This window comes from Podarcis tiliguerta (assembly GCF_965153285.1).
Source record: "Podarcis tiliguerta genome assembly, chromosome: 11".
NCBI lineage: Eukaryota > Metazoa > Chordata > Lepidosauria > Squamata > Lacertidae > Podarcis > Podarcis tiliguerta.
The window spans coordinates 53,525,514-53,552,408 of NC_139544.1; the positions used below are offsets into that span (position 1 = coordinate 53,525,514).

Sequence of the window (26,895 nt, forward strand, 5' to 3'; positions counted from 1 at the left end):
ACTTGAGCTAAAGGAAAATCTCCTGGTGGAAACAGTTCCATTGTTGGAAGCTGGAAGAGGCTTGCTTTCTGTGTGACTCGGGGTCCCAGGGGCAAAATCATTTGATGTAGTTTAGTTACCGTGTCCTACTTAACAATCGTGGAATCAAAAGTTGTACAGGGGCTCTTCCCCCCCTTTCTGCAGGTGAATCTGTTGTAATCCACACTAGGGATGCATGTCCATGGAGTTTTCTTGCCAGGGATACTGGAGTGGCTTGCCAGTTTCTGCTCCAGGTGGATCACGTTTGGTCAAAACTCTCCACTATGACCTGTCCATCTTGGGTGGCCCTGCACGGCATAGCTCATAGCTTCTCTGAGTTATTCAAGCCCCTTCGCCACGGCAAGGCAGTGATGCATGAAGGGATCACTGGAAGGACAGATCGTGAAGCTGAGGCTCCAATACTTTGGCCACCTCATGAGAAGAGAAGACTCCCTGGAAAAGACGCTGATGCTGGGAAAGATGGAGGGCACAAGGAGAAGGGGATGATAGAGAACGAGGTGGTTGGATAGTGTTCTCGAAGCTACCAGCATGAGTTTGACCAAACTGTGGGAGGCAGTGGAAGACAGGAGTGCCTGGCGTGCTCTGGTCCATGGGGTCACGAAGAGTCGGACACGACTAAACAACAACAGGGATGCATGGGGTGTTAGGAGAGGGAGGGGTGGTGCCTGGGGGGACGACGACACACATTGTGCTTCTTCTGGGTTAGTTTGTCCCTCTTTGGCCCCCACCTTGCACTCAGCCCTCACCTGTAGCTCCTATGTTCCTATACTCTGCCAAACAGGCTAAGCCAAAGATGCTCTCTCAGATAGGGTAAGCTTCCAAGGAACAAGTGCAGCGTTACTCAGGAGGGACTGGGGAACTCCTTGCAACTCCCGTAAATTTATTTGGAGGCACAACATAGGAGCGGCCTTGGAAACCCAAGCTGCAGACTACACAAGCCACTGCAGACAAGAGAGAGCATAATAGCAGTGATGATCCAGGTCATCAAAATGCTTAGCACTTAATGACAATGGTGGTTAAGGATGGGCTGGGTCATTTAAACGTTTGTTTATGGGCTGGTGATATCACTTATTCCCAGCAAGAGGTCAGCAGCTCAAATTTCTGAATGTCTTTAGGAGGTGGTAATTACCTGCCCTTTAATCCCACCTTTCTCTTTTTAAAATGTTCCTGAGATATTTATTTTCCTTTCTGCCCCTCCTCTTCCTCTCTTGTTCTTCTTTTAGAAGCCCAAAGGTTTGCTGGGCCTCTGAGGCACCCCCTCCCCTTTATCCACTTCATTTAAAGACATTTTATCCTTTCAGTTATAGCTGAAAATTGGGGTGTGTGTATGTCTTTTTTTAAAAAAAAAAATATGTTCAAAGTGTTTTCCTTTTCTTTGCTGCTCGTTGAGTTTTTAATAAGTAGAACCGCCACCACGGTTACCATTCCGTTTCCTTTTAACCTTTTGCTTTGAATGTAATTGATTCCTTCCCTTAAAACGGAGCCTTGAGGGTATTCAGAATAAATGTATCTGCGGCTTAATTACGTGTTCCTCAATAAAACTTGCAAGGAGTTAAGAACACAAAAAGACGGGGGATTTTGACAAGAGGGTAAGAGCATTAGGGCGCTCTAGGGTGTGGGGCAAGAGGGAGAAATTTGTTTATCTGCTTATTTTTCTGACTCATTTGGATAGACATATTGGACAATGACCAGTCTTTATTGAGCTGATTTCTGTGCAAGGAGGTTATACAACAAGGAGCATCCGAACTGAATTCATCCAGCTTTGCTTGCAAATTGCTTAAAAGTTGCCCTCACCTGGGGAAGACTTGGGTGAGAAGAGAGAGCCAGTGTGGTTTAACCGTTAAGAGAGCTGGAACATGATATGGGAATCCTGGGTTCAAATCCCCAGTGGCGTAGCGTGGGGGGTGCAGGGGGGGCCGGCCGCACCGGCCGCAACATCTGGGGGGGGGCGCTCGCACTCGCAGCTCTCTGCCCCTACCTGGCTCACTCACTCTCTCTCACTGCAGTGCTGGCTGTGCGAATCCGATCCGAGCCCCCGGGTCGCCGCCCACTGTGGAGGGGAGGGTGCCAGGCGTGCGGTGCGATGCGGAGAGAGAGCGAGGGACTATCTGGGGGAGGGACAGTGCAGCGGGGGGGGGCACAAATTACTTGCCTTGCCCCGGGTTAGGGGGCGCAAATTACTTGCCTTGCCCCGGGTGCTGACAACCCACGCTACGCCACTGCAAATCCCCACTCAGCCATGAAGCTCGCTGGGTGACTTCAGGCCAGCTACTGCCTCTCAGCCCAACCTACCTCACAGGGTTGTTGTGTGTGGGGGGGGGACTGGGAGGAAGAGAACCATGTATGCCAACTTGAGCTCCTTGGAGAAAAAGGTGGCATATAAAGGCCATTGTTAAATAAATAAATTCACCCCACACTTTTCAATGCATTTGATGCCATTTTCTTACCTGGGAAAATTCCATGCCCCCCCCTTCCCCGCAAGTGGATTTCTTGCAATAGAGGTAACCGAGTATTTTGATCCACTACATGAACCTAAATGCCCCACAGGCGCTTGCATCCATCTCCCACGAAATAATGGCGGCCTGGGGGAGATCTGTGTCACTGTCATTTGGTGGGAGAAATGGCACAAACTAGAAGAGGTGGGAAGAGGCTTCTTTGGCAGGCAAAGAGGACGAGTCCTAGACAACCCCAGCTGCCTGAAGCCTTCTCAAGGTAAGCATGTTTTGCAATCAGTGCTTCCGACTGAACTGGCAACGGTCCTGGCGAAAACAAGCAGAAAGCGTCGTTGGCACCAGAATTCTGAAAACTAAGGAGAAAATTTGGGGCACGCTCCATTCAAAGCTGCCTTGTGCCCAAGCCCCATGGTGCAAACATGTGCAACAGCATAAAGGTGTACAGGTGAGGTCCTTGGTAGATTGCATCCTTCATGGAGAACTTGTGGTCTTCTAGGTGTTGCTGGAATCCAAACCCCATTGTCAGAGGCTGGCTGGACCCTAAGGAGCAGTGGCTGGATGCTGAGGAGTGAGCACTGAGAGAAACTGGCTTGGAAGAAGGGATCTGTGATCTGGAGGAGCCTGTAACAGCCAAGAGACGAGAGTTAGAGGCAGAAGAAGCTGCAGGATTGGAGAATGAAGAACAGGTGCAGGAGGTGGGAGAGATACAGCAGGCCAGACTGCAGAGTCAAGGGCTTCCACATCTCCCAGGACCAGAAGAGGAATGAAGAGGGAGGAGCAGAAGCAGGTTACAGGCAGACATAGTCTTCAACTTGCTTGCGCGCAGCCCGGATGGTGGAGATACATAAGCCGAGGTCAAAGGTGGGCCCTCTCTGTTGCCGCAACTGCCTCACCGGTTGCACACTTAGAATGTAGGACTGGTAGACATGTTTTCCTAACTTGGAAGTGTACTATTGACAATTAAGAGTTAATTCCTCTCTCTGGACATTCCTTGCCTAACAGCGCCGTGACACCCATGATCTTTGACTGCTGGGTCTGGTGGGAGCTGAAACCCACAATTCTTCCACACCAGAATGGAGAGTTATAACTGTGCACATCAGACCTGCAACAAAATGTCGCAGTGCACCCTAACTGCGGTGCTCCTGTTCTGGGTTCCACCTTGCCGTGCCTTCCTCCATAATACCTCATAAGGTACCCAAGCAAGCCAGTCCTCTCCCTGCCCCACCATCTCCCATTTCTGCTGAAACTCAGAATGGCTGTTGGAGACCATTGAGCATCCTTCCCGTCATTTGTCTGTTTTTGTACGGTGCTGCCCTCCTCCACTTTCCTATGTTCTGTACTTCCCTTGTTCTAGGGAAACCTGAGATTCCTTGAAAGACGTATCAGTGAGTCTGCATGGCGTAGAGGTTGGGATGTCAGATGGTTGGGGGAGATCTGTGTTCAAATCCACTGTTGCCATTGAGAGCCTTGTTCCTCTGCTGCTTGGAATATACCAAAGGTTTGTTTTTAATTAAGAAAATAACCTCTCTCCCACTTCTGAATCCTGCTGAGACAAAACCAGTTTTCCTGCCTTGACAAAATCAGGCCTCCTGGGCAAGCCAAGCTCAGTCTTCCCAGCATCTGTCTTCTCAACATTCGTGGTCACCTGCAGTTGTGGTCCCTCGGTAGGGTTGCCAGACCTCCAGGACTTACCTGAAGTCTCCAGGTTTGCCTGGCAACCTGGAGGACTGGAACCTCCAGGTGTGTGAGAATGCCTTTAATAAAGAAAGATAGTTAAGAAGACTGTGCTTCAGCTCAACAGGAGATGGCTGCAAATTATAGTATACACCAGGGGTCAGCAAACTTTTTCAGCAGGGGCTAGTCCACTGTCCCTCAGACCTTGTGGGGTGCCAGACTATTTTTTTTGGGGGGGGGATGAATAAATACCTATGCCCCACAAATAACCCACAGATTCGTTTTAAAGAAAAGCACACATTCTACTCATGTAAAAACACCAGGCAGGCCCCACAAATAACCCAGAGACGCATTTTAAATAAAAGGACACGTTCTACTCATGTAAAAACACGCTGATTCCCGGACTGTCTGTGGACCGGATTTAGAAGGCAATTGGGCCGGCCCCGGCCCCCGGGCCTTAGTTTGCCTACCCATGGTATAGACATTTGGTGAGGAGGGTTCTGTGCTTCTTTTCTCCTCTCTCCCAATTAACCTCCGTCTCCAGGGCCCACCTCTAGACTCCAGATTTGGGCCCTGAAATCCCAGGGTCTAGTCTGTTCCTAACCTGCCAGCCCTATCCCTGAGTGTAGCAGGGACACCCTTTAGAAAGCCTTGAGGTTGAGGAGTCAGTCCTTTAAAAAATCTAAGAAACACCTCCTGCCCTCAAAAAGCTAAGACTCATGCCAGCAAAATGGGGGGGGGGGGGAGGGAGCCTGAGACTAGCTGAGTATTATTACAGGCACAACACATTCTGTTTAACGGAGAGCCACCCTGCCTTCCCTCGTCCCTTTGGGCGTAGGTGTTCCTGCTTGGTGCCTCATTCGCTTTGGGTGCTGGTAATTCCATGGGGGGGGGGCAGGGAGAGTTAGGTGTTGGGGCTTGGCTCCCTCTGAGGAAAGCTGAGCCGCCACCACCTAGATTAGATTGTCTCTGGGCCTCGTGTGTGGTATGCACAGGACAAAGGCACAGGGTCCCGCTCCGAGCAAATGTTTTAGCCCGTTTTCTCGTCTCTTGCACAGACTCCGAAGATCAGTGAGAAATCTGAACAAGAGCGCTGCCTGTGATTCACCTAATAGCCGCGGCTTTTCAGATACAGATCTAACCCGCACCCTGGGCCCCAGCCAATGGTTTTTAGATGACTAGCTAGAAAATGTTCTGCACTAAGCATTTGGCAAGTAGAGCAAGCAAAATGAAAGGTGGTTTTTGAGTTAAATAGCTCCGCAGAAGATTCAGAAAATGGAGATACAGTACTTCATATTTTCTCATGGGGCTGTGAGCTTAATAAAATTCGCCAACCAAATTGTTTCGGTTCATACCTAAGGGGGAAAGCACACTTGGGGATTAATTATAACTTGACTAAGCAGAATTTAATAAATGCGTCTTTGCACAAGAATCGGCAGAGAAAATAGGATTACTTCTCCTCCACGCAGCGCACAGAGTTAAACTGTGGAACCGGATCCCACAGGAGGCAGTGATGGCCACCAACTTGGAATGCTTTGAAAGACGATGAGGCAAATTTGTGTAGGGCAAATCTATCCGCAGTGGCTATGCTCTGCCTTCGCAGCTGGAGGTAGAAATGCTTCTGAATTTGAAAACCACAGAAAAGGAGAGAGCTTTTGCGCTCGAATTCTGCTTGCGGGTTTCCCACATTCACCTGGTTGGCCACTGTGAGAACAGGATTCAACAGGCTCTTCTTATGCAAATGGTCATCTAGAAGCAGTAAAGGTAAAGGAACCCCTGACCATTAGGTCCAGTCGTGACCGACTCTGGGGTTGTGGCGCTCATCTCGCTTTACTGGCTGAGGAGCCAGCGTACAGCCTCCGGGTCATGTGGCCAGCATGACTAAGCCGCTTCTGGCGAATCAGAGCAGCACACGGAAACGCCGTTTACCTTCCCGCCGAAGAGGTACCTATTTATCTACTTGCACTTGATGTTCTTTCGAACTGCTAGGTTGGCAGGAGCGGAGACCGAGCAACGGGAGCGCACCCCGTCGTGGGGATTTGAACCGCTGACCTTCTGATCGGCAAGCCCTAGGCTCTGTGGTTTAACCCACAGTGCCACTCGCGTCCCTCTCTAGAAGTGGAGCCAAATGCAATTAGTGGTTCATGTCAGAGCCCACCTGGAGTCCTGTGTCCAGTTCTGGGCACCACAGTTTGAGAGGATCTTGACAAGCTAGAACATGTGCAGAGGATGGCGACCGACGGTTTGGAACCAAGCCTCATGAGGAATGATCGAGGGAGTTGGGTATGTTTATCCCGGAGAAGAGAGGACTGAGGTGTGATATGACAGCCGCCTTCAGACATCTGAGAGGCTGTCACAGGATGGCAGATGGAACAAACTGCTCCAAAGGGTAGGACCCGAACCAATGGATTCAAATTACAAGAAAAGAGATTCCAACTCAACATCAGGAAGAACTTTCTGGTGGTAAGAGCTGTTTTGACAGTGGAACAGAGTACCTCAAAAGATGGACTCTCTTTCCACCTGCCTTGCCCCACCCTCCGACCCTAGGAGTCCTCATAAGGGAGCTGTTCCTGGAGGAAGAACTGTGAGGGGAGAGACTCCATCAGGCAAGGCCTCCTTCCACCCTCTAGCCTCTGCTTCTCAATGTAGTTTGTATTGTTTTATGTACTGTGGCTTGCTGTTGTTTTATTGATTATAAATGTAAAGGTAAAGGGACTCCTGACCATTAGATCCAGTCGTGGCCGACTCTGGGGTTGCGGCGTTCATCTCGCTTTATTGGCCAAGGGAGCCGGCGTACAGCTTCCGGGTCATGTGGCCAGCATGGCAAACCAGAGCAGCGCACGGAAATGCCCTTTACCTTCCCACCGGAGTGGTACCTATTTATCTACTTGCATTTTAACATGCTTTCAAATTGCTAGGTTGGCAGGAGCAGGGACCGAGCAATGGGAGCTCACCCCGTCGTGGGGATTCGAACCACCGACCTTCTGATCGGCATGTCCTAGGCTCTGTGCTTTAACCCACAGTGCCACCTGCGTGCTTTTATTGATTATAGTTTAGATATTACTTATTGTAACTGTTGAGTGGATTTCTGTTTAACTTTTATATGTTGATATTACTATTTTATACTATTCTAATGATTGTTGAATGTTACTTTTTGATGTAGGTTGCCTATTTTAAAGTTATGTTTTATTGACACATTTTTGTATTGAATTAGATTGTTGTAAGGTGTACATTTTTTGTTTCTTTGGCTTGTAAACCGCCTTGAGTATTGTAAGATAGACGGTATACAAATTAAAAATGATGATGAACAGAGGTTAGATGCATAGCTGTCAAGCGTCCCTTATTTGGCAAGACAATCCCTTATCCCAGCGCCATGTCCCGCTGCTGTCCCTTATTGATGAGGCTTCGTTTGGCTGCTGGCTGGGCTTTCTGCCTTTGGCTCAGAGGGGCTCAGAAGCTGAACATACCTGTGCCTGGAAAATCCCTTATTTTGGTTGCTGATCCCTTATTTTCGAGGCTGCTGGTCCCTTATTTTCAAATCTGTAAGTTGACAGCTATGGTTAGATGGCGATCTGTCTGGGATTCTTCGGCTGTGGTTCTTGCATGGCACGGATGACTCTTGGAGTCCCTTCTATCTCTACAATTCTATGATCCTGTGCTGTGGTTGACTTGAGGGCCATTAGCTGGTGCCTTTCCTAGAGGGTGCCACAAGTCACAGGAGCTCTTGAAGCTGTGGAGGCACCTAGAGCTGAGTGAGTGGAAGCAGCTGATGCAAATGCAGCAGTCTGTGCTGGGCAGCTGGGCCCATTCAGCAGCAGCATGCCTATCTGATGTTCAGGCTCCCTTGGGCCCCAACACAGCTCAAGAGTGCCAACAACTGCCCCAGGGCCTCCCAGGGCCAGCCAAACGGGTTTCTGAGCCACCATTGAAATTTCCCACAATTGGGAGATGCATTTATTTTTCTGGGAAAGTGGTGGCAGGTGGAGGATTAGAAGGTGCCTTACTGAGGTCATCTTCAAACCTGGGGCTGGCTGTGACAGTGATTATGGAACATAGGAAGCTGCCTTATGCTGAGTCTGTGCAGAAATCCATCCAGTATTGTCTGTACTGACTGGCAGTGGTTTTCCAAAGATTCAGGCAGTGGACAATGCCTGCCCTACTTGGAGGTGCTGGGGATTGGAGCTGGGACCTTGTGCATGTAAAACGGTTGCTTTATTCCCCCTTCCATTGCCATCTTCCTCCACCCACCACCTTGCCACTGCTGGCAAAGCCTCCTGATTGGTTCTGCTGCCGCGTCCAAGCCTCCCAGCCGACCAATAGGGCCGGCTGGTGGGCGGGGCTAAATGCCGCGGCAGCCCTCTTCTCTCAGTTTGCTCCTGCTTTCTTCAGATCTCCCTGCCTCCCTCCCTCTTAGGCCAGCTTCTTTTGCGTATTGACCTTCCTATGGACTTCGGTTAGTTGCCTTGGTTGCCCAAGGGGCCTGGTAGGACTTTTTTATCCATTTGGCAAATTGGCACCAGCCACTTGGTTTTTTCGCCTGCCTCGTAGCAATTCGTCACAACTTTCTGGTATTGGCGGTTAGGCATTGGAATATGTGTGCTGTGTTGGAGGATTGGGTATGGGCCATCATCTACCCCTCCTCTTTTGGGTATTCCGTTAAAGGAATCTGGCGGTCATGGATCCTGTCCAATGCCCTGCTAGTGGCTAGGGCCATGGCACGACCCCCGGTGACATCATGGGGTTGCTTCCAGTTGTATTTGCATCAACAAACTCCTCCCATTGGTTGTTAACCCTGATATGACTCCTGGCTGTGTGGGGTGGAGTCTTGTACAGTGGTACCTCGGGTTACATACGCTTCAGGTTACATACGCTTCAGGTTACAGACTCCGCTAACCCAGAAATAGTGCTTCAGGTTAAGAACTTTGCTTCAGGATGAGAACAGAAATCGTGCTCCGGCGGTGCGGCAGCAGCAGGAGGCCCCATTAGCTAAAGTGGTGCTTCAGGTTAAGAACAGTTTCAGGTTAAGTACGGACCTCTGGAACGAATTGAGTACTTAACCCGAGGTACCACTGTATTGCTGTTTCATCCAATGCCTAAGCCAGTTCTACTCAGATGCTGTAATCAATAAAGGTTGTGGCCTAATTTTGCCCATTAACCTAAAATAACGTGTCTGTGTGTCTTATTATAATCCTATGCGAGTGGAGGGTCCTTGACTCACAAGTTTCTTTGCCTCTGCCTGAACATTGACTGTTGCACTCTTATTCCCCTCTCAAATGAAATGGGGGTCCATCTCATTTGCATCTCCTCCAAACATGACCCAGCCTAACTCTCCTATGCTGCCTTCGTCTACAGATCACCGCCTCCCACAGCGAGGCCAAGGTCTATTTGCACCACTCCCTGCTGAAAATCTCTGCCAAGGATCTCTTGCTTTCAAAACTGTGGGCTGTTTAAACCCACTGGGAGACCTGCCTTGCCTGCAAAGTCTCCACTGCAGGCCCTTCTGTTGGTAGGTAATCTCATCACTCCATCTTCAGACAATCTCCCTGGCTCCTGGTTCATTACACAATGACAGCCAAATTGTCCTCTTTTGCTCTGCTAAATCTCCAGGGATCTGCCCCAAGCCTGGGCAGGTGCCTTCTCTTTTTGCTGCTTTTCTCTCTGTCTCTCCTTGCACCACTGGCAACTTCCTGGTTCTTTGTTTTGTTTTGTACTTGGTCTCCTTGCAAAATGCTGGGTAGGTGATAAAAGTGTGAGAAAACAGTGACAGGATTCTCCATTTTCCCCATTATCCTCTTCCATTGTCCCAGTGCAGCTGATGGCAGCAGCTGTTCCCTTCTGCCTGGTGTTTTCTGTTTTCTGGTGTGTGTTTTTTACTGGATGTGATTTATTTATTTGACCAGACAATTTATAAGCGTCACCCTAAACTCCCAAGGTGGCTGGCATATAATTCAGAGAATTTAAAAACAACAACTATACAATGAAGAAAGATTAAACCATAAAACACAGGGGCAACAGCAGCAGCTGGCAATAAAAACCAGCCCGAACCACAAAGCAAGCAATTAAAATAACTATTTGGCGTGCTGAATTGCCACAGCCAAACAATTAAATAGGTGCGACAGGATATCAAAGCAGGGGCTGGGCAAGCTTCTTTGGGGAGGGCAGTGAAATGCAAGGCTTGCACCACAACACTCCAATCGCCACTGTCCTGAGCTCGGATGCTGGTGGGACTCCCAGGGTGAAGATCTACAGGGGTCAGCAAACTTTTCCAGCAGGGGGCCGGTCCACTGTCCCTCAGACCTTGTGGGGGGCCGGACTGTATTTTTTTTGGGGGGATGAACGAATTCCTATGCCCCACAAATAACCCAGAGATGCATTTTAAACAAACGCACACGTTCTACTCATGTAAAAACACGCTGAACCCCAGACCATCCGCGAGCCAGATTTAGAAGGCAATTGGGCCAGATTTGGGCCCCGGGCCTTAGTTTGCCTACCCATGGTTTAATACCTTGGTATCTAGAGCCCTGTGGCCCTACAAACACAGTGGAACCTTGGTTCTCAAACGGCTTAGTTGACGAACAAATCCGCTTCCAAACTCCAAAAACCCGGCAGTGTTCCAGTTTTTGAACGTTATTCAGAAGCTGAACGTCCAACACACCTTCCACTTGAGTGTACGAAGCTCCTGCAGCCAATCGGAAGCCGCGCCTTGGTTTTTGAACGTTTTGGGAGTCAATTGGACTTCCGGAATGGATTATGTTTGAGAACCAAGGTACCACTGTATACTTGGACACCCAACCCGGTCAGTCCCAGGCAGCAGTTCCAGGACTGGAGTCCATGTATATCTGGAGGGCCACAGATTCCCCGTTCCTGTTGTAGGCACTCCTAGTTAGTAACCTAGGAGCTGCAATGTACAAAATTTTTGGAGAAGTCTCCAAGGGCAGCCCCATGCACAGTGAATTGCAGCAGCCCAGTCTAGAGGTTACGAGGCATGGATGACTGCAGCCAAGCTTCGTCTGTCTGGAAGCTGCAGCCGTCACACCACTCTGAAGTGCTGTGTGCCACTGGGGCCCCGACAATGACAATGTTGGATCTACCAGTATTTCCAGAGCATGCAAACATGAAATAGCACATGCCTCTCCGTGGTGGCATGGGAGTGGGCTATGACCTGGGCAGTCCTGTGCCTGCTGAGTCTGCTATGCAGGTGCAGCAAACTGTGGGCAACTTGAAGCCCCTATAAGAGACAGCTGCATATTCCTGTATTCCACGGGGTTGGACTAGATGATCCTCAGGGTCCCTTCCAACTCTGTCGTTCTATGATTCTATGATCCTGCTCTCCATTCAGACTTATACCAGGCAGCTCTAGTGAGGGCACACTTTCCTCTGTAGGAGATGAAAGTTGGGATACAGTGATGAGGAAGGATCTTAAGAGTTTCTTTTTCTGTTCCTTCTTTCTTTAGTTTCTTTCTTTCCTTTATTTCTTGTAGATTGGCTTGCGTTTTTTTTTATTGTACTGTAAAAACTTCAATTAATTCTAAAAAAGAGGCAGCTCTTCAAACAAGAGTTCTAAAGTAGGACCAGTGGTCACCCTGAACTTACCACAACAGCCCAGGAACTGATAGGAACTGATCAGGGATTTAATAATAATAATAATAATAATAATAATAATAATAATTTATTTATATCCCGCCCTCCGCAGCCGAAGCCAGGCTAAGAGCAGCTAATAACAATATAAGTAACACAGTTAAATAAGCAAATGTTTTTAGGCAGATAAAGACTGCTTTGCCCCCAACACAACAACCAACTCCCATAAATCTGGGGTTAGGGAGAAAACTGTCCTGGTTTGCCAATTAAAAGAAAAAGGTTCCTGCCAGGTAGGCACGGCCTCTGATTTTATAAAAGCCTTTGCATTTTGAGCCTGTTTTGGAGGAGGTTGGCAATCAATGAAAACATTAAGTTAGGTTAATCCCAGGAAAATACTGAGCATGTTGAAGGGAACAAAAGGTATTCAGAACAACTTTCTTCCACCTAAAACCAAGTTTTCTCCATGAATGACCCTTGATGAGCCTGTGCTTCTTCCTGGCTCTGTCTGGTCTGCCGGAGGACAATTATGTGTCCTCTGGGGGATGGATGGAGGCTCCAGCGAAATGGCTTTGTAGGGGGAAAGAGCCCAAGGAGCTAAAGCAATAAAGGGCTTTTTCCTCTTCCCATTTTTGGTGGTGTCCAGTCACGCTGCATAATAAGAAAAAACAGGATATCCCCACTTAAAAGGTAAATCCCGGCACTGTTAGCAACATCAGCATTCAAAGTATCCGATGTACCTTTTTGGATTTAATACCGAATGAGGGCAGCCGCCAGCACTTTTCGGCTGATTGTCAGAGCATCTCCTCTTGGTGATGTGTGGAAGGCGGTATATATTATGCTATCCTGCTGCATTGTGAGCCTCCATTTGCGCAGCCATAAGGTCTGGCAATTTAATGGGCTATTTAATATTTAAATGAGAGCTGCAGAAAATTGATGAGCATAGCCAGGGAAGGAAGGAAGGAAGGAAAGAAGGGGGATATCGGAGAGAGAAAGAGAGAGATTCGAATTCTTCCTTGACAGTCAATGGGACTTAAAAGTGCTTAACATTTGGTGAATTGTGTGCCCTAGACTAGATCTGCTCAGGTAGATCTCTGAGTGATTTGCAGGAGATGAGGAAGACTGGGATCTGAGTGATTTGCAGGAGATCAGCAAAGATTCCAGGCTTCTGATTGTTTGACAATAGCAGAAGCAACCACATTTAATAGCTGCATGGAGGACACCTGCTGGCATTGTCCTTGTGTTTGATTTCTAATACAGTGGTACCTTGGTTCTCAACGCCTCGGTACTCAAACAACTTAGAACCCAAACACTGCAAACCCGGAAGTAAGTGTTCCGGTTTGTGAACCTTTTTTGGAAGCTGAACGTGTTCCGTTTTGAGTGCTTCGCTTCCGTTTTGAGTGCCACACTTCTGTTTTGAGTGTTACGCTGGGGTCTGTCTGTTTTTGCTGTTTATTTTGCGTTTTTGCTTTTGGAGCTCTTTTTGTTTTTGTGACTGTGTGGAACCCAGTTCAGCTACTGATTGATTGTGTGACTGCAGTACATTGTTTTTCGCTTTCATTTTATCTCATTAGATAGTAAAATTCATGTTAAATTGCTGTTTTAAGGCTTGTTTTCTAAAAGTCTGGAACGGATTAATCCATTTTGCATTACTTTCTATGGGAAAGCGCGCCTCAGTTTTGGAACACTTTGGTTTTGGAATGGATTAAGTTTGAGAACCAAGGTACCACTGTAGTTACTGATGTCTTGATGTTCTGTAGTGTGTGGTGCCACAAGTAGAATTTGTCCAGGTGGTCTGAGCAATAAAGGCTTGTACAGGTGCAAGCAGTCTTGCAGGTAACCTGATCCCAAGTTGCCCAGGGCTTTCTTAACAAGACTTTGAGCATGCCTGGGATCTGAAATTCTGGAGTATTGGGGCGGGGGCATTCAGAGAAAGATGTGCTCCAGCACCAAAATGTTTAAAGGTAAAGGGACCCCTGACCATTAGGTCCAGTCGTGGCCGACTCTGGGGTTGCGGCGCTCATCTTGCTTTATTGGCCGAGGGAGCTGGACAGCATGACTAAGCCACTTTTGATGAACCAAAGCAGCGCATGGAAACGCCGTTTACCTTCCCGCCAGAGTGGTACCTATTTATCTACTTGCACTTTTGACGTGCTTTTCAACAGCTAGGTTGGCAGAGTAGCAACCGAGCAACGGGAGTTCACCCCGTCACAGGGATTCGAACCTCCGACCTTCTGATTGGCAAGTCCTAGGCTCTGTGGTTTAACCCACAGCGCCACCCGCGTCCGTTTACCAGGCATCTGGTTGGCCACTGTGAGAACAGGATGCTGGACTAGATGGGCCATTGGCCTGACCCAACAGATTCTTCCAAATTCTCATTCTGCTGCAAACACGCAGACCCAGGTTCCCTTGGAGGAAGCCTAGTAAGTCTTTAAAAATAAAAAGGCCTGATTCACCCATAAACAACAGAGCAACAGAGAAACGCCTCTCCTTTTTCTTGACCCACTGACTATTACTGGAGGAGTGTTAAACACGAGATTAACTTCCTCAGTGAAATAAATGCAGCTAAACAAAATCACATCTCCGTTATCCTGCCACAATTTCCTTAAAAAAGAAGAATGCAAACCATACATACTAATGATTTAGTTGTTCCTAATGGAACCAAAAGGTATCAGCTAGGCACAAGAAAGAAGTATCAGCGGGTTTGGTGGATTCCCATTTGGTAGGAATGCAAACAAACAAATAAATAAATAAATCTGAAAGACTCCAATGAAAACTGAGCAAGCACAGTGGCCAGGAATGCTGATAGACACCTGGGGGGCGGGGGGGTGGAAGAGAAATGGTAAACTAGGAGAAGAGAAGAAATGGAACAGAGTACAGTGGTACCTCGGGTTAAGTACTTAATTCGTTCCGGAGGTTCGTTCTTAACCTGAAACTGTTCTTAACCTGAAGCACCACTTTAGCTAATGGGGCCTCCCGCTGCCGCCACACCACCGGAGCACGATTTCTGTTCTCATCCTGAAGCAAAGTTCTTAGAGGTACTATTTCTGGGTTAGCAGAGTCTGTAACCTGAAGCGTCTGTAACCTGAAGCTTATGTAAGCCGAGGTACCACTGTAGCTGGAACACTAAGCTGGAGATCATCATGACATGAGCCACTAGATAAGATAAGAGCTCCCAAATGTAGAGGGGAAGGAAGGTATTGTGCAGCACAACCCTATGCAGGTTTCTTCAGGAGTAAAGTGCAATGATTTAGGGACGCGGGTGGCGCTGTGGTCTAAACCACAGAGCCTAGGGCTTCCCAATCGGAAGGTTGGCGGTTCAAATCCCCGCTATGGGGTGAGCTCCTGTTGCTTGGTCCCTACTCCTGCCAACCTAGCAGTTCGAAAGCACGCCAGTGCAAGTAGATAAATAGGTACCACTCTGACGGGAAGGTAAACGGCGTTTCTGTGTGCTGCTCTGGTTTGCCAGAAGCGGCTTAGTCATGCTGGCCACATGACCCAGAAGCTGTACACTGGCTCCCTTGGCCTATAGAGCAAGATGAGTGCCGCAACCCCAGAGTTGCTGGACCTAACAGCTAGGGGTCCCTTTACCTTTTACTCCCAAGTAAGTGTGCAGAGGACTGCAGGTTTAACAGCGCAAGCAGAGGAAAGCAGAATAATCTTACAGCAGCTTAATGATGTCAGGACTGAAAAGAGTTTGGGATTATATCTTTGGCATGTGTGTGTTTGTATGCCTTTGCTCTGTCACACCCTGGTGCCGTTAGTAAGACAATTAGTTTAACAGTTCCCTGTCTCCAACTGTCTGCCAAATGTTGAATTGCATTGCAAATTAACCTGAGTTTATCGCTTGCCATTAACTCTTCAAAGGCAGTTGTGGAACAAGATTTCCAGCAACCCCCTTGGGAAGTGCAGTCTGGAAATACGGATTGGCATGAACCAGAAGCCTTGATTGTTATTATTTCTGCGGACAGCAGATCAGGGACAAAAGATTGTCTGGCTCCATATTAACCACCACCATTTTCCAGTTGAATACTATATACAAATGCTGATACAGAAGACAGTGCCGTACAAACTGTTTCTGTTTTTTTAAAAACCCGAGAACTGCGCTGAAAATGTTTTTAATCTGTTAATACTTTGGAAAGCTTTCAGCATTAAAAATATATATAAAAACATGTAAGGCATATGGAAACAGGTGTGTCTGAACTAAGCCGGATGTCTGTATCAGATAAAGAGAGGCGAAAGTAACTCTGTTCTCTTATCTAGGTCATTGAGCCATCATACTGATGAAGAAGAGTGAGTTGCAAACTGTTCGATATATTCTGATGCAGTAATGAGGAAGTAGGTCGGAAAGATTGTGGTCACCTTGGGGAAGATGCACAATTCCCCCCCCCCCATTCTATCTCCAAGGGGCTAGATCCCAGACTCTAGCACAACTTGAAACAGGAGATCTGCTGTTACCCTCAAGGCCTGACTTAAAGGTAAAGGTAAAGGTACCCCTGCCCGAACGGGCCAATCTTGACAGACTCTAGGGTTGTGCGCCCATCTCACTCAAGAGGCCAGGGGCCAGCGCTGTCCGCAGACACTTCCGGGTCACATGGCCAGTGTGACATCGCTGCTCTGGCGAGCCAGAGCCGCACACGGAAACGCCGTTTACCTTCCCGCTAGTAAGCGGGCCCTATTTATCTACTTGCACCCGGGGGTGCTTTCGAACTGCTAGGTTGGCAGGCGCTGGGACCGAACAACGGGAGCGCACCCCGCCGCGGGGATTCGAACCGCCGACCTTTCGATTGGCAAGCCCTAGGCACTGAGGCTTTAACCCACAGCGCCACCCGCATCCCTAAAGGCCTGGCTTACCTTCTGCTAAAGTCTCAGCCTCAAAGTTGTAACTGATTGATGAATTACAAAGTTAGTCTTCAGGTCTGTGTGCCCCTTTTCCACTAAAGGAAGCACTGTGCGGTGAACATTTTGACAAGTCCAAGACACTAATCCTGCCAGAGTTCTGAACGGGTTCAGCTGTTGAGCACATAGCCTGCATGCTTCTGAGTGCTTTATTGTTTGAAAACTTTATAACAGAAGTATACAATAGATATTATAGGCAAAATGAGAAATAAAAATAAACAATTATTCATTCTTTAACTGATGCTTGCTTTGCACATCCATTTGTTATTAAATTTTTCAAGACCTCCGATCTTCCCTTTGCATTCCCGATTTAAATTCCTTAAACACGCGCTTAAACTTTACTTTCTCCATATTTTTTTGACTTACTATAAATTTTGTTTTGTACCATTATCCTATTTAGATCAATCAAGACCTTCCAACATTGACAATGTTCTTTTACATAAACTCTATAAATATCCCACTCTCTGGATAATTTTTCCATCTTAACTTTGCTGATAACCTCGCCAGTTTGGCGTATTCTCTTACTTTATTTTGCCAGTCTGATTTGGATGGGATATCCTCTCCCTTCCAATCTTTTGCGATTAGAATTCTGGCAGTGACCATAACATACAAAAAGACTCTCCTGTACTTTTGGGGGATTTCATTTCCCATAATTCCCATAATTCCCAGCAGGAAGGCTTCAGGTTTTTTAGGGAAGGATCATTTGAACATTTTCTTAAGCTTGTTATAAACCATTTCCCAAAATTGTCTGATCTTTTTACACTTCCACCACATGTGGATCCATGTACCTTCAGCCTCCCTGCATTTCCAGCAAATGTTTGTTCTAGATCTGAACATTTTAGCTAGCTTAACAGGCCTTAGACGCCACCTGTAAAGCATTCACTGGCAAAGAGTTCATGCTTCGTGATTCCCGGGGACTGGTAGCCCCCTTCTTTACAAATCAAGCTCTTGGTTCTTTTACTGTGCTTTTACTGTGCTTTGTAAGTTTTATTAATTTTTAAATATATATATATATATTTAAAAAGTTGTTTTTAAATAGAGCCAGCTGGGGCGTACAATTTTAAACAAACCCTCTGAATTCCCTCTGTCAGATTGCTTGATCTTTGGATGAGCGCTGGGTTGGGGAGAAGAGAGAGCCAGTGTGGTGTAAAGAGTGTTTGCAATGTCTCTCTCTCGTATTCCCCCCCCCCCCCATGTAACATTTTTACAAATCAGTTTCATTTGTTGAGAAATTAGGAAGAAAAGGGGGAAAGAGGTGGAGGGGGGAGAAGATGAGTGGGGTTGGGGTTGGGTGGTGATGTTTCTATTTTACTTACTATATGTAGGGTTTGGTGTCAGCGTTGCTTGTGCAGGTTCTTTGCTGTTCGCTTGTGTTCTTTTGGTGGTGAGAGAGGTTGGGGTTGGCCTAGGGTGTGGTTATCCGTTCGTGTTTGGCTGTGGTGGTCTTTGTTTTCATGTGTGAGTGGAGTGGGTGGGTGTTTTGGATCAGGTTAGCCATATTGATTTGTATGCTGTTGGTGGATTTTTTGTCGTTGTCTTGTTGGGCTGTGCATGTGATAAAGGGGAGCCATACCGGGGTGAAGGCGTCTTCTTCTATTTGTCCCTGTGTCAGTTTCAGTTTATTGGTTAATTTTTCTAGTAGGGCTGTTTCCCATACTATTTGGTACCACTGGTCCATGCTTACTCCTGATAGGTCTCTCCAGTGTGGTGGTAAGAGAGATGGACCACGACCTGGGAAACGAGGATCTGAATCCTCACTCAGTCATGGAGCTCCCTGGATAACCTTGGACTAGTTGCTGTCCCTCAGCCTAACCTACCTTGCAGGCTTGTTCTGAAGAGGAGGAAGAGAACTATGTACTATTGAGAACTATTGCGCTCACTGGAGGAGAAGCTGGTTTGTAAATGAAATAAATAAAATAAGAGAGGAGGCTTTCTGGATTGCCATAGCATCTCTTTATGAGCTTCTCTCCCTAGGAAGGCCTGCTTGGCACCTACTCTGATGTCTTGTTGGTGTTAGACATCATTCTCTTTATGTTACCCAGGCTTTTCATCATTTGAATCTGGTTTATAACTGCTGGAATCTCTCTCTCACACACACACATTGCTCTGCACTTTTAATCAGTTTTTAAATGCCTGAATTGGTCAAAATATTTGCTTTAAACCAATTTGTTTAAATGGTGTGTTAGTTATTTGATCATACAGTAAGACGCATTGACGACAAAAATATGAAAGGGTGATTAGAAACATCACCATATAAAAAACCAATTTCAAATCCAATATTAATGCAGAATGAGATAAAGATAGCTACTTAAAAGGCTTGTTCTCGTTAGGGTGAAAACAATGTATTTAAAATAATTTAAACAGATATCAAAACATTTTTTTTAAAAAATAAACCAAACAAAAAAAGAGAAGTTTGAAAATTATATTCCCCCCCCCAAGCAAACTGCCAAAGATCTTTGGGAAATTCTTCTTAATGTCTTAAGAAGTAACCTAAAATTCAGCAATGTAGCCTGAAGAAGGGTCCGCATTCTAGCATTTTAATGTCACAAATGAAAAAAGGAGTGTTTTGGACACTCGCCACACAGACCTCCTGTTCTTAAGGAACCCTCAACAAAGCCTTCTGAGATGGGGAGTTAAAAGCAGCACCTTGAATAGAGCTCTGGAAGAGTTCACACCCATTGCTGACCTGACAAAATAACTTCCGTTCTCTTACCAGCTATCGTGTGGAGAAATATTCAGCAGGTAGAATTCTTCCTGCAGAAGCTACTCTTCTACAGGTCGAGCGGTGGCTAAAGGAATGGAAGCCTAAAGCATTGGCGAACTTACATTTCAATCCGTTTCACTGATCAACTGAAAAAAGTTCAAACTACTCATGTTTACATTTGAATTATCCATGAGATGGGCGAGATCCACCAGCCTTTGTATGATCCTGTATTCCAGGGGTGGGGAAGCTGTGGCCCAGGAGATGTTCCTAGACTACAACTTCGGCCATCCCTGACCATTGGCCAGGATGGGTGGGGCTTGTGGGAGCTGCGGTTCTTCAACACCTGGAGAGCATAGGTCCCCCACCTTTGCTGCACTCCTAGGAGCAAATGATGATAATATAGCTCAAACTATGAATCCAGTCAGTCCAGTATCACTTCTTCTTGGAAGTTTCTCCAAGGCATAGATGGAGGTCTTTCACGTCACCTGACCCCTTTTTGACTAGAGAAGGACATGGGACCTTCTGCCAATAAAGGATGGCTTCTAACACGGAGTGGTGGCACATTGAGAACATCTTGCATTTCTCCAGACCTACCAATGGAACTTCTTTGTGCATTGCTAGACGATCACAATGACTTATGCACAATCTCCCTGCTGCCTGGGCGTGTCTGACTTGTTTACTTCCTTGCGTGATTTCATGAATGCATTTATTTATAGCAGGAAAGCATTCAAGGCAAGCAGCTAGAACATTGGGCTTGGACTGAGAAGACCCAAGTTCAAATCACCACTTGGCCATGTAGGTAAAATGGGAGGAGCAGCACATAGAACGCCTTGAAGGAAATGTAAATATAATAAATAAATGAAAACTAAAGGGGAAAAAGGAGGAGGAGCTGCATTGTGGGATATGGCTTGGACTTAGAACTGTGATGTCAATGCATTCAGGGGGGAAATAAGCTGAAATTTTACAACAGCATGGAGCTGGGGGCGGTTCTGAAATGAAAGGCGTCCATTATATGCTCCAGGAAATTCTGAAATAAGGAAATCTGAAATAACCTTACAGGAGAATTCTGCTGGATCAGACAAGGACCCACCAACATCCTGTTCCTTGCAGTGGCCATCAAGAAGTCTCTAGGGAGCCTACAAGCAGGGCATGAGGGCAACAGCCCTTTCTCATTGCTTGTGCTGGATGTCAGGCATTCTAAGGTTCACTGCTTGTGAACATGGAGGTTCTACACATCAGATGCTGCTAAGTGGCACCAGATGACCCAACTTGCCTAGCCAGTTGCAATTTCATTGCTGGTTTAGTTTGTATCCCACACTTTCTGCCGGATACAGTTTAATCCATAAAAGCTGCTAAGGACAAAGCGGCTAAAAATGGCTGACGGAATATAGACAACTTCCTTACACTGAGTCAGACCACTGGTCCATCGAACACAGACTGGCAGCGGCTCTGTAGGGATTCATACAGGACCGTTCCAAGATGTTTGGGACTGAACCTGGGATTTTCTGCGCACAAGACATGAACTGGACTTTCCATTTAACATAAAAAATCTTGACCAGTTGATCAGAGGTAGAAAAAGACTGTGCCTGGTAAACCTCCTTAGGCAGGGCGTTCCAGAGGTGGCTACTGCAGAGAAGGCCCTGCTGCATTTAACTATCGATCTAACTTCTGGTATATGAGACAAATGGAACCACTGCTCCCTAAAACTTTCCCAAAGACATGTGGGATTTTAGAGATTTATGGCACAATTCTATACCAGCTGTGGTGTTATATCAGGATTGTGGTGTTATGTTTTAAATGGCAGAAACAGAACCTTGAGTTGTGCCCAGAAACTGAATGACACATGAGGACACCTTATTTTTAATTTCCACCTTTGGCGCTGCCCTACCTACATTTCCCAAAGCAACTCACTTAACTGATCTCTTGGCTCCATAAGCTTTGTGAAAGCATAAATTACCACACTTAACATTTAGGAAGCCCGTTCAGCTTCCACGTAAATGCGACTTTCAATAACTATTTGCCAGGCAAATAGCACGAAGCACTAGGAGTCAGGGCGTCTAGACTGCCCTCGCGAGCTCTCCTAAAACAGGCTTTATGAGCACCAGTGAGAATCAAGAGTTTCCCATGCCTCAATGTCCCCTCTATAAAATGGGTGCAATAGCAATTTGCACCACCACGTCGCCCATGGCAGGCCACTTTCTTTTGTCCAACTGATTGAGCTCATAGGGCTGTGATCCAAGAGACTTGAGTTTAAATGGCTGCAATATGCAAAAAACGAGATTGCTGAATCCCAGATGGCATACACTGATAGAATTTGCATGACAACAACCCTGGAGTTGTTGGCTTCCTGTTAATGAGCAGCATGCTGCTCCACACTGCCTTCCTGCTCCATGGTGCAAGTGCTAGAAACAAGACAGTTGATGTCCAAACCCTGGATTGTGTGGCTTATTTCTTGCTAACAAACCAGGATTTGTAAACCAGCAGTAGAGATAGGGGCGGTCTTTGGCAATCTTTCATAATAGAGGTCAAAATTTGGCACCCCAAAATGGATCTTTTCGATTACGGATCTTCTCAATTTTGCGCCCCCTGGCTTGGCACCCTGTGTGAGGGAATTGCTAAAGGTAAAGGTAAAGGGACCCCTGACCATTAGGTCCAGTCGTGGCCGACTCTGGGGTTGTGGCTCTCATCTCGCTTTATTGGCCGAGGGAGCCGGCGTACAGCTTCCGGGTCATGTGGCCAGCATGACTAAGCCGCTTCTGGCAAACCAGAGCAGTGCACGGAAACACAGTTTACCTTCCCACCAGAGTGGTACCTATTTATCTACTTGCACTTTGACGTGCTTTTGAACTGCTAGGTTGGCAGGAGCAGGGACCGAGCAACGGGAGCTCACCCCGTCACGGGGATTAGAACCGCTGACCTTCCGATCGGCAAGTCCTAGGCTCTGTGGTTTAACCCACAGCGCCACCCGCGTCCCAAGGGAATTGCTACACTGTCCTAAATTTGGCACTGCTTAAGGCTCTCTTAGCCATCCTGGCTTGTGTGAACACAGCCAGTGGTATCTTTGAGCCCTAGATTTTTCTGCAAAAGGCCCACTACTCCAACTTTTAAAAATCATTATTATCATTTCACATATCCTGCTAATAAATTGCGGCACAAAGCTCAAATTCCAGTCCTGTGGCCTGGAGAGTCACGCTTAAATTAAGCTCTTGGTGCACTGTAAACAGGGTGTGCAGGGAGCAAACACTTGCAGGCGAATTGGGCAAATGAGCTGAAGTAGGTGCTTCAAGGTATCTCTCGCCCAGTATCAGTGGATAGTCCGAGCTGAGAAAACCTGCCTGCTGGACCCTCCAAATCTTGGGGAAATATGAGCAAATCATACCCAAGAACCTCTGTGGGTTGCAGTTCCCTGACACTTCAGCATCCTATCTCTAATGGCAGTGGCCGTGTTAAATTCCCCAGTGGGACTACTGTGGATGAATTTGTTTAATCGGTTCCCATAATATAGAATTTGCAGTGCCAAATGCTCATTTATTCAATAGACTTTGTGGATATGTCTAGGAAACTGGAGCCTAATTATTCTGAGTTTTCCCAAGTCCCAGTGAAGCCTACATGGGAAACCACAGGGATTAATTACCCTGCAACAAACCGTCCAGCCAGTTTAAAATAATTTTAAGTCCAATTGGTTTTAGTGGTAGGAGAGATCAGAGCACACCCATAATTCCCTCAGTGAGTAAAAAGCGACTGAAAAGTTTATGGAACATTCCCTAGTTACCTACAAAAACATTTGCACTTTTTTAAATTCCTGGTTTATCCACCCAAGGTGTAGACATAATAATAATAGTAATAATAATAATAATAATAATAATAATAATAATAATAATGTTTCATACTTTCGTTTGGAGCACTTTGCATGCATTATCCTAAGACAGATTTGCTTTATTATCCCCATACTGCAGATGGGAACGTTGAGGCCAAGAGCACAAAACCTTGCATCACTTGTAAATTCCTGGAGGCTGCAATCATATCCACACTTAGTTGGGAGAAGTAAGCCCCCTGAAACTATAACATCTTGTCTGAAGAAGCGTCCTGGTGAGCTCGGAAGCTTGCCGGTTATGTTGCGGCCTTTACTTCATACAGGTATTATGCTTCTGTCCTTCTGGATGTGATTTTACCCTGATGAGCTGAGATGGGCAGCCTGTACATGGTGGAATGTAAATATTTTCAGGGCAAAGACTTGTCCCAGTGGCATAGCATGGGGGGTGCGGGGGGGCCGGCCGCACCGGGCGCAACATCTGGGGGTTAGGGTTAGGGGGAGCAAATTACTTGCCTTGCCCCGGGTGCTGACAACCCACGCTACGCCACTGACTTGTCCTTTTCCTTACGCCACAAAAGTACCATATACATGGATGGTGCCTGATACATAAACACAGTAAATTAATAGCAGTACAATATAGCAATAACAGCAGTGGCTTGATTTGACGTGGAGCGCACTCTCGTCTCTTTAAGCATGGCTCCCTAATTCCCATTAGCCAATCTTGCTCATTGTGCAAGTAAAAGTCGTTGAGGGTAATCCGTGCGCGCACGCCTGCACCTAACTTCTATTCCTTTCCTCTTCTGACACTTCCTCAAACCTTTCCTGCTTTTCCTCCCTTCTCTCCTTCTCCCCCCTCTGCCTCCTCCCCAGACTTCAGGAATTAAAGAGGAAAAAAAATAGCTTTCAGAAACCCGATGCCTTTTTTGCGCAATACAATCACTGTGCTTTTTTTTTTTTTAAATAAAAAAGCGACAGGGTGTCTAGACGCCCACGTGATAAGAGGCGGGCGGCATGCGCGGCGCGGGGGGGGGGGGGCGGTGGACGGGGACGACGACGGGTTTGCCTGGGCAGGGCAGCGCCGCTGCGCAGTCTGGAAGCCACCGAGGCAAGGCAAGAGATCGGGAAGGAGGGAGGGGAAAAGAGAGAGAGAGGGAGAGAGAGAAATAACCGGGGGAGGAGGAGACGGAGCCTGGCTCGAGCTGGCTGGCTGTCTCGAGAGGAGGGATCAGAAGCGAGAGCTGCCCAAGCGCGCCCCCCCCCTCCAGCCAGCCAGGCGGCAGAGGCGCACCGGGGCTCTCCGCTTAGGTGACCTCCCCTCATCCCTCTGCCTTACAAAAAAAGCTCTCGCCCTCCCCCGAAGGTTTTTTTCCATTTTATTTGAAACCCCCCCTTTTTTTTTTTGCAAAATCGCGGAGCTGCAAAAGGAGAGCCGGGAAGGAGGAGAGAGAGGAAGGAGGGAGGGAAGAAGAAAAGAGGTGGAGGAAGAGCGCGAGAGCGCGCAGCCAAGCTCCGGGCTCTGCTGCTGCTGCGTTTCGGGAAAGGAAGAAGGGAACGGAAAAAGGAAGGGAGGGGAAGGCAAGAGCCAGCCCAGGCGAAAGGAACTGGGTCGATAGTACACCCCCCCCCTCCTTGCCGCCGCCGCCGCCGCCCGGTTCCTCCTCTGGCTTTCTGCTGCGTGCTTGTGTGTGTCGACGAGAGAGGCGATGCTCCTGCTGGAAGGAGGAGGCGGAGGGCAAGCGGCGCAGGCAGCCGCCAGACGCAAGAGCTGAGAGCGGCATTGCCGGAGAGGCGGAGGAGGGGCTGGCGACACTTTTTCCGCCGCTGTCATTAAGAGGACCGTCCTCGCTCACTTCTCCCGGATTCCTTTCGATCGCCGACGGTCCCCCGACCCATCCTTCGCCCCTGGAACCAGAGGAGAAGGGGGGAGGGCAAGGAAAAAGGTGGCGGTGGGTGGAGAGATCTTTTAAAGGGAGAACTTTGAAGGGGGGGGCGGCGGAATCCTGCGTTTTAAAAACTCTCCCTTTCTTGCTCGGAAAAGGAAGCAAACAAGCGAGGGGCCACCCCGCCAGGGAGCAGCAAGATCAAAGCGCGTTCGGGAAGGGCAGACGCCGCCAGGGAGCGACCGGATCAAGGTGCTGCGAGCTGATCCGCAGATCGGGAGAGAGCTGCTCCTGCAAAGCTCTGCTTGGAAGAAGAGGCAGGCGAACAAAAACAGACCTATCGGGGTGAAAAGGAACGGGGATCTTTGGATGTTTTACTGTGGATTCCCCCCCCCCCCTCTCGACCACAGAATTTTCTTCTTCCTTCGAAACGACCAGATCTAAATTATTTTCTCTTTTTTTTTTTGTTTTTGGCTCGCCCCCATCCCCATTTTTGTAAACACCAGGTTTCCTCTTCCCCCTTCTGCACTTTTGGGCTGGATTTAGCGACTACTCTGATCACCTAAGGATCTAAAATCTTGTGCCTTTTTTTTTTCCAACATTAAAGAAAATATTTTTTTTTTGTTTGGAAACGAAACTCCCTCCGCATCACCTCGCCCGAGGGCTTCTCCTTTGAACCACCGCTGAAGAAAATACTTCCATATCCCGTGGAGTTTCCTTGGACCGAGGGAGGGGGGCAGAGGGCATGTTTCGCTCTTCCCAAATCACCCCAGACCCCTTTCTTTGCCTCTTAGTGGATAATCCCTCCATCACACGCACGCTTTAAAGAAACTGTAGGGGTTTCCTCCTTTTTGCTGTTCGTTTTTGTGGATCTAGAAGGATTTGCGAAGAGAGGGAGCAAGGCAGACTTGAACCCGAGCCTTTTCCCAAGAGACTGGCGCATGCTTCACCTTGCTTCGCCTGCGTCTCCCGCAGCAGGCAGCGCGCGGCGGCCGGCGCCCCCATCTCCCCCCGGCTCCGTCCTCTGTTTCCACTTCATCCCCATCATTTCAGGCTGCTTCTACTGGCTGCCTGGACTCGGCTCCCGGATTCTTCATGAGTTGCGGACGACATGCCCGTTTTTTAGCCGGGGAACCTTCTTCTCGTCCCGCATGTTCAGGACCAAACGATCGCTGCTCGTCCGAAGACTCTGGCGGAGCCGTGCGCCCGGCGGGGAGGAAGAAGGCGGCGAGCTTGGAGACGGGGCCGCCGACAGCCGGGCGCATGGGGCGGGCGGCGGCGGAGGAAGCCGGGGTTGCTGCATGGGCAAGTCGGGGAAGCTCGCCAAGGCACACCTCGGATCGGAGGCTGAACTGAAAGCGCTGACCCACTCGGTGCTGAAGAGGCTGAAGGAGAAGCACCTGGAGGGCCTCCTGCAAGCCGTGGAGTCCCGGGGGGGCACGCGGACCTCCTGCCTCCTGTTGCCCACCAAGGTGGACTCCAAACTGGGCCAGCATTGGTACTCGCTCCCTCTGCTGCTGTGCAAAGTCTTTCGGTGGCCCGATCTCAGGCACTGCTCGGAAGTCAAGAGGTTATGTTGCTGTGAATCTTATGGGAAAACGCACCCGGACCTGGTCTGCTGCAACCCCTATCACCTCAGCAGGCTCTGTGAACTAGGTAGGCACCGCTTTACAAATAACCCCTTACACCCCCACCCTCAAAAATCCCCCTGAGTGCATCTGTGTGTGTGTGTTTTGGACGGTCAAAAAAAAAAAAATAAGGGAGAAATGTCAGGCCTTTGCATTCCAAGTCTTGCCGCCTTCAAGTTGCTCTGGGTCTTTGTGGTGCATTGGAAATTTTTTCGGGGGGGGGGGCACA

General features: G+C 48.0%; 1 protein-coding gene and 1 long non-coding RNA gene across 3 annotated transcripts in view; both read left to right on the top strand.

Annotated features, from left to right (window-relative positions):
* Positions 1-26,895, top strand: part of SMAD7 (SMAD family member 7) — a 106,955-nt gene that overhangs the window by 32,297 nt on the left and 47,763 nt on the right. Inside the window, exon 1 of one of the 2 annotated variants that reach the window (XM_083403010.1) lies at positions 24,284-26,694. The exons of the other annotated variant lie outside the window; for it this stretch is intronic. Coding sequence (XP_083259136.1) covers positions 25,980-26,694 — 715 coding nt within the window. The 5' untranslated portion in view covers positions 24,284-25,979. Of the gene's footprint in view, positions 1-24,283; positions 26,695-26,895 lie in introns of those variants that run through there. 2 annotated transcript variants of the gene reach the window in all.
* LOC310659614 lies at positions 8,582-17,080 on the top strand. Its single transcript, XR_014502865.1, has 3 exons — positions 8,582-9,672; positions 16,005-16,206; positions 16,585-17,080. It is a non-coding gene; the product is annotated as an uncharacterized lncRNA (long non-coding RNA).